Here is a 7836-nt window from a genome sequence, read left to right as displayed (position 1 = left end):
AAGGGTACCACGGCCACCACGGCCGTCACAATGTCCAGGATCAACTCCTTCTTCTTCTGCTCCTCCTCCGTCTTGCCGATCTGCTTCACCTGTGCCATCGAGTCGACCGCCTGCTGCACCATCGCGACGGGCAACGCCAGCACCTGCGCCGCGTCCAGCGCCGTGCCGTTCCACTCCGCCAGCATCAGATCCATCCACGTCGCGTCGATCTTGTCCTGCAGGCTCTGCATGCTGGGCACCGCCTTGGTGAGCAGGTCCTTGGGGTTCGGCACATTAATGTTGTCGGCCTCTTGGGGATACCCGTTCCAGATCCGCCGGATGATAATGCAGCCGTGTTGTTGCCCAACGCAGGAGTTTTCGAAATCCTTCGTGCCGAACTTGACCCACGACTTGTCGATGCCGTAGTCCTGCTCCAGCGCGTTGTAGAATCCGTTCGGATCGACCAGGTCGAAGTACAGCTCGTACGAGCCCGAGGCCAGTGTTTTCTCCGGCAAGGGACACTTCTGCGTCGTGGTGTTGCGGCCATCCACGTTCAACGTGCAATTGAAGTACTGGTTTCCTTTCCCGTTTTTGTAGTCCATGAACGAGTCCAACGCCCCCGGGATCATGCTCTTGACGTAGTCGACGTAGTAGCCGAACAGGTCGTCGTAGCCGTTGTTCACGGCCGAGTAGTTGGCCATGGCCGTGGACAGTTCGTTCGAGAGCGTCTGCACCGCATAGATCTGCGAGCAGTAGGGCGAGTACTTACTGGACGCCTTCGCCAGGTCGGCCAGTGTATTGAACGTCACGCTGAAATCGCAGGGCGCGTCCTCGCCCTGCGACTCATCGCCATCAAAGGCCTTTCCGCCCGAGTAGTCGGCCAGGAGATCCAGGGCCCAGTCAACCGTGCCCCCGAAGTTATGCGACGCGTACCAGCCGAGGCGTTGCCCGTAGCTGTTGAGGGACAGGTACGAGACCCACTGGGTCGAATCGTAGATCAGGATATCGCTCATGTCCGAGAGCTGCTCCTGCTGGACGGTCGTGTTGTACAGGTCCGGCTCGTTGGCCTGCGAGATGATCTCCTGGATCTCGTAAAACGAGAGATAGCCTGGTGTCTGGGTGCAGGGTCCTGGCCATGCCCCCGAATCGGGCCCCGTGAAGGTGCAATTGGGGCCCCAGCAGCCCGCCTGGCTCATCTGGAAGCTCCGCCCGTACCAGGCCTGCCCAACGATGACTTTGCTGGCAGGAACGCCCGCTTTGGTGATCATGGCCAGGGCATATTGCGTTTCGGTCATGTTGACGTGGGATCGAAGACAGTTGCCCTTCGGACAACCCGGGCTGTAGTACAGATGGTCAGTCCTGAGGGCAGTCCTAGCGGACAGTTCTCGCAACGTAGATAGAGATCACTTACTCGACATTTTTGTTACCATAATCCCACTGCCCGTGCAGGTCATAGGTCATGTAGATGATGTAGTCGACGACATCGCTGATCTCTTTGATCGGAAACCCCTTGAGGTACCAATACGACGCGGGCGCGGCGATGGACACGGACTTGCCGCTGGGAAGAGCAGCGCGAACCTCCTTCAGAAAGGCTAGATAGTTGGGGCCGTCGCTGGGGCTGCCCGGGGGAATCCCCGGGATGTCCGTGGCACCGGGGTACTCCCAGTCGAAGTCGACTCCATCCAGATTATTGTCGACGATGAACTGAGACAGCGGATTAGCAAAAGGGCCTGGATAAGACACAAGCGGGTAGGTCTTCGTACCTTTGCTACGTTCTTAGCAAATTGACTCCTTTGTGCCTCCGTCACGCCGTTCCGGAAGATAGGGTAACTGTCCGCGGAGGTCGAGAACGACCACCCGCCAAAGGACAGGATCCGTTTGATGCCTTTCAGGTTCACGAATTCCTTGAACACGTTCTGGTATTTGCTGACGTCGACCTGGTAGTCGCTGGTGATGTTTGCGAAGGCATAGTGCTGGAGTTACAGTCAGCGAGTGGAAGTTTCCAAACAAGACTTGAATGCCCGGTTCAAGAGCAATTGAAACGATACATACCACGTGTGTGTAGGTAGACGTATCAACGTCGGAGGGCTAGATCGAAGAGTCAGCCATGGTTTCACGTTCCCCCTCAAAAAAAAATTTGGGGGTCCTTACGGCCATGTGCAGGCAAGGCCTGTCCCCATTAAAGGCCTCAAAATAGCCTACTCGGAAGAAATTCTTCGGCTGAGCATTATTGTTGGTTATGTTGGTCCCGCAGTTGGAGATGCACCCGTTGCTGCCAGGCTTCGCCGTCCCCGGGGCCCCCGTGCTGGCCGGGTCCGGGGTACAGAAGTCGGGCGTGATGCCGCACTGGCCCCAGATATCGCAGCACGCATTGAGCGGGCATGGGTTCAGATCTGCCAGGACTGTGCCGTTGGTCGGCTTCTTCGTGCCGGGCACCTGCGGCCCACAGACGGCGTTCTGGATGGGCGCTGGCATGGGCGGATCCCCCTCGCTGAGGCAGATGACCTGGCCGACCATGAGGTGGTCACAACCCTGCCAGCCCCAGGTGTGGTTGTTATAGGCCTCGATCTGGTTCGGTGTCATGTTGTGTGCGGTCGCGATATTAGCGCACACGTCGCCGGTCTTGACGGTGTACGAAAAGCAGGAACCGTCTGCATTCTTCTTGGGCGAAAAGTCCGGTAAGGACCCGGAAGAGCAGCAGACGTATTGACCGGGCTTGAGCGTGTTGCAGAAGTTCAAACCAGGGTTGTATTTTTGCAGGTCGGCCTGGGAGATGCGGCATCGCTGGGCGAGGGAGGAGCAGCCATCCCCGGCATTGACTTGAATATAGGAGCAAGTATTACCCCGAGGATCCAGGGACCTCTTTGTGGCGGAACTCATCGGCGATGGCAGGATCATTGCAACGGCCGTGTTAGGCCAGACTTGCTCCCCATCGAATCCGGCCAGGCACTTGGCCTCGTTCCAGCTTCGAAGTGCCTCCTGGACGGCGGAGACATTTCCTGTGGTGTCGGCGAACACCCCGAATATCTGACTGCCGATATTGCCGCACAGCTGGGCTGCCAGGCGGTCCGGTAATCCTGATCTTGCATTGCCATAATCGATGAACTTCTGGATGATGTCGGCGGCGCTGAGTTTCTCGATCTCCGAACCCACATACATGCCCACCACGGCGTTTCCCGACTGGGCAAAGAGAATGCTGCTGCTCTCTTCGCAATTTGCCTCGTCTTGTTGGAGAGCAGAACGCAATTGCTCGGCTGCCGAAGCAACCTGGGTTGAGACGCCTGCATCGGTCTTCCCCCACCAGATAAGCTGGATGTCGGCTTGCGTTTGACTGGTCTTGTGGCCACAGGTCGAGGTTGCCCTCCTGACAGTCGTGTCAGAGCTTGGTGCTGCGACACAGGCTCGCAGGGCAACATGCGCGTTTTGGTTTTGCACCGGGTTGTAGATGTTCAGGTCGAAGAGGGTTGGCTCGTTGCAGTCCTGGAGGGCGTTGATGTCATGGTAGTATGTCCAATTGGAAGGTTCAGGCCCTGAAACGCTGCATGGCAATGGACAGCGTGAGAGGGTCGAGGAAAAGGCTGAGCCTTGCCGGATGATAGCAGCGAAAGAAGTGCCAAAGACCAGGCTGGTGAGTCTCATCTTGGAGTATCACTCGTCCAGAGACGACGGAGGTCAGGAGATGACTGCAACGAGGGCTCACGATGGAAAGATGAAGGCACAAATAGGCCGACGGGCCCCCGGATCGGACTGTCTGGACTCGAGCAGAATAACAGGTCGCTCCAACATGGCTTCTTTCGTAGAATGATAATGCGTTTCAGATTTCCTAATAATAGAACGATAATTGGCCCTTCTTCGTTTAGCAGACAACAATTCGAGAGGGATTTTATGAAATGACTTGCAAAGCGCAGGACGAGCGGATGGTCCATCTCGGCGTTTCATGTTGTGTTATGTTATGTTGGGGGCCCTGACGGCTGAAGGGGGAAAGCACACGATGATTGAGAATACCGCGATAGGAAATAAGGTATGAACGGTGAAGGAATAGGGAATGAGATCATGCCCGACCTTCTTCTTGGCATGTTGGGAGCGGGCGCTTAATTCGCGATCGCGATGCCTTAAAGTGCAGGCCTGGCGGGGGTCTAGAAAATTCGTCCGCCCCCAACTTGTCGGGGATCTTTTCAGCATCCAACTGCCGCTGTCTCTGTGCGGCCATGCAACAGCGGCATTTTCGTTGCTTCCTGCCCAATGGTGAGTGTGATGTCCCTGACCCGGGGCATCTAGACCGGCGTAAGTCGACAGCGAAACAGAAAAAAAAAAAAGAGAACCGCTGCGTTTCATCTTCGTCCAGCCAATGTATAGAACCATCATGGGCTCAGTGTTGGTTTCCCTTCCTCATCATGCCGTCTCTCGGGCTGGGGCAGGGAAATGCTGAGCTAGTGCTCCTTCTGATCACTCTCGGATCCCCTCCAGAAGCCATTCAAATTGCTGCTGGTCCCTCCCTACCGGCGCCGTATCCGGACCGCTGTTGAGCATCGCCCGTCATGAAGCTTCAGCTGCTGTGCCTGTTCTCCCTCGTTTCTTCCGTGCTGGCCTCGAAGGGCGCTGGCCCCTACCAGACCGTTTTCTTCTGGTACGCCTACCGCATGGAAATCGAGGCGTTTGGCGAAGCCACCGTGATCGCGCCCAAATGCCCCAGCCCTTGCGATTTCGACACGTTCATCAAATACATCCAGAAAGAGCCGAAACTGGATCGAAAGGGACGGCCGATCGGGAATATCACTCCCTTCACGGGCAGCACTGGCATCGGCAACAACCTCGAGCCAGACGTCGAGACCGCGGTCGACAAGCTGAATGCCGTGGGCTACCAGAGCGTGAATTCGGTGAACAAACTCCTGCCTGGTACCTTTCCCAACGACGATCGAGCGCCGGGATTACCCTTGATCCTCGACCCTATGGTGCAACGCATCCAGGAGGCTCGCCAAAAGCTCGGAAACAACGCGAAGGCGGCCTCGATCCTGTCGAAACTGCAAGAGTGCATGGCGGGCGTGTCTTCGGCCCGGAAGCAGGAAAACGCCAAGAATATCATAGATGCCTTCAATAAGGAGAAAGATAAGCGGAAATACACCTTTGAAACCAAAACCATGACAAAGGAGTCTAAGGACGGCACCAAATATACGGCGCTGGACACGGAGCAGATGCTCGCGGACAACCAGAACGCGAAGGAGAATGTGAAGAAGTTCATCCAGAACTTCGTCACCGATTACAACTCGGGCAAGATACAAGGTGCCAACAACCCAAAGGGCCATTTCATCGCCATCGAGGCTTGCGAGCAGGTGAGGAACACCCTGGAGTCGCCCCTGCCGTGCACGTAGTGGGTGGAAATGGGGTCAAGGGTCGACGGAGCAGGTAGAGGGGGCGTCGTTGTTCTCGGATGGTTCTGGGTGAGTCAGCGGCGCACGGATCATGTTGGCTAGGCATGTGGATAGATAGATTTAGATCGATAGATAGATATTAATAGCACTCACTGAATGTAAATGGCCGTTGTGTGTGATCTTGCTTCTCCCAGCTGGGGGAGAATTGGCCGCCAACGCAACGCGTATACCCAACGAGGAAAGAGCCTAATAGTGCAGCTCGAGCCGCCGCGAGCCTCTGCACCGGCATGGGATTTAATGCCTCGTGGGCGCCCGCCAACTTTCTCTTGATGCTTCTTCTCCCATCATTCCTCATGCTGGTCTTCGTTCTGTAGTCGCGCGTGCTACACCGTGGGCGGCGGGGCATCCGTCCTGTTCCAGTGACCAGTCCCGTGACAAACACCTGCCGTGTTCAACATGGCCAGCGAGTTCCACCTCTTTCCCAAGCTCCCCGTCGAGCTGCGACGCGCCATCTGGAGACACTGCCTCCCCTCGCGCGTCGTGGAACTCGACATCCCTTACAACGAGCTCGTCGGCAAGGGGACGACCTGCCAGCTCGCGCACACCACCTCGCGCAACACACGACCCCCAGTCATTTCCCGAGTATGCCACGAGTCGCGCGAGGTGGCCCTGGAGGCTTACGACGAGGACTCTGATTCTGACCCCGACCAACCGGGGTGGCTGGCGTCCAACACCACCGAGGGCGTGCTGTGGCTGCGCCCGTCGACCGACATCGTCCACCTGAACTGGTGGCCGGCTTACAGCGGCCTCTACGACAGCGCCGGCGAGCCAATCCCGTTCTTGCTGTGGCTGGCGGCCAGAAGCAGGGGTGCGTCTATCACCGCAGATCTGCTGCATGGCTTTGATAGCGAGTACAAGGGGGGGTACCACAATGAAAGCTTTCCTCTTCTCGAGGGCAGGAAGGATTATCTGGTCTGCCTGAAGATGGTCAGCATCCACGTCTCGATGGCCCGGGCCCTCGACTCCGGTCTCTTTGGCCGACTGGGCGAGGAGCCCATCCAATGTGTGGATGCATTTGATGAAGACACGATCCGGAAATACCAGCAACTGTGGACTCTGGCGGCCCCGCCGGAGGACCGCGAGCCCGCGGAATTCTTTGAGCTCGTCGAGACAAACCGTCTTAGGGAGCGGATTCAGCAATGGAGTGAGGCGGTAGAGAAGCTATGGCTGTGGAACAAGTACTTTCAGGCTCAGAATGAGGAGTTCCCCGGGATTGACGATCCCGACGCAATCTGGCTGCGTCCGTCGGACGAAGAAGATGATGATGATGACCCTGATCCACTCAGCAGCGGCGTCGGGCCCCGATACTCTCCCAACAAGGGCCATCCCTGGGTCAAAGAGATCTTGGAAGCAATGCCACGCTTCCGTCCGACGATCATGTTCCGACATTGTGTGCTGAAATGCTGGCTGTCGGACCCGCTGAAGAAGGGGACCCTCTAGCAGACATCTAGAGAGACCATGGCCCTGGATTCTACTCCTTCAGACCAGCCCAAGTTGGAGGAAGACCAGAAGCAAGGCCTTCGAGCAAGGATGAACCTCTTCCTAGAAGACTTTTTGAATGCAAAATCCAGGGTATTCGAAAAAAAAAAAGGCGTCAAGCGACTGGAGTGTACATAGATGGATGTACAGTACATACAATTTACTGCTTGGGATTTCGATCAACATGTTCAGGATGTCCATTTCTTGTCTAGCCAGACCTCTGTCTGTTTCGGGTTGGACCAATCACAGCCCAATATGCCAGTTTATTGCGGGTTAGGTCGGGGAGACAGCACTCAGTAAAATTGTAGATAGGAAAAATACGTATAATAATTGCTCAGAGAGCTATTGTTGTATAGATTTGAGTCTCTGGTAGCCCTATATTTCTTTCTCTCTTCTCTAGGTAGGGTGTTGTGCAAAATGAAATGTTCTACTCTCAAATGGACCCTAGGGGTCAATAAGCTGCGTTCTTATCTACAGTTCATAGTAATGATCTTAATCTGGCAGAGTGATCTGTCAAGTATCCGGGACAATTATAACAAAGAAAGATTTCCACCTATTTTCACGACATGACTCTGCCGATGGACTCTCTTGGATTGAGGCGAGACTTCCGTTGCAGACATCCCAGAATGGAAGGCGCGAGGGATCGAGATCTCCGTCTGCAACCAGACAACCGCTGCGGACTGTACTTCCTTCAGATCATGGCCATCTCCAAATACTGAGAACCACCGTATATTGCAAATTAACGTGCATTGCTTCCTCCTGCAGTGACAATCATAGCATCTTCCGCGAGCATGCCGCTTAAGAACATCACCAACATCTATCCCAGCCCCGAGACACGGCCGGACAGTACTCATAGCAATTCCCTACCGTCGAGTACCTGCACTGACGATCTCCTGCCTGTGAGGGAAGCATCAAGCACATGTCCAAGCATCACTGATAGAAAGTCTAG

General features: G+C 55.7%; 3 protein-coding genes across 3 annotated transcripts; 2 read left to right on the top strand and 1 right to left on the bottom strand.

Moving 5' to 3' along the window:
- Positions 1 to 3618, bottom strand: T310_8420 (uncharacterized protein; the record flags this gene model as incomplete). Its single annotated transcript, XM_013468799.1, has 5 exons — positions 1 to 1317; positions 1391 to 1683; positions 1743 to 1952; positions 2032 to 2067; positions 2131 to 3618. Coding segments are annotated over 5 exons (3344 nt in total), but the record flags the coding sequence as incomplete, so codon positions are not given.
- An 899-nt stretch (positions 3619 to 4517) lies between these two features.
- Positions 4518 to 5348, top strand: T310_8419 (uncharacterized protein; the record flags this gene model as incomplete). Its single annotated transcript, XM_013468798.1, has 1 exon — positions 4518 to 5348. One exon carries the CDS (start codon positions 4518 to 4520, stop codon positions 5346 to 5348), a length of 831 nt encoding a protein of 276 aa, XP_013324252.1.
- A 456-nt stretch (positions 5349 to 5804) lies between these two features.
- Positions 5805 to 6848, top strand: T310_8418 (uncharacterized protein; the record flags this gene model as incomplete). The annotated part of the gene is made up of 1 exon (XM_013468797.1): positions 5805 to 6848. One exon carries the CDS (start codon positions 5805 to 5807, stop codon positions 6846 to 6848), a length of 1044 nt encoding a protein of 347 aa, XP_013324251.1.
- Between the last annotated feature and the right edge of the window lie 988 nt (positions 6849 to 7836).

Source organism: Rasamsonia emersonii (genome assembly GCF_000968595.1).
Source record: "Rasamsonia emersonii CBS 393.64 chromosome Unknown ctg1118621760743, whole genome shotgun sequence".
In the NCBI taxonomy this organism is placed as follows: Eukaryota; Fungi; Ascomycota; class Eurotiomycetes; order Eurotiales; family Trichocomaceae; genus Rasamsonia; species Rasamsonia emersonii.
Note: the sequence above shows the minus strand (reverse complement) of the source record. Positions and strands in the feature narration are given on the sequence as shown.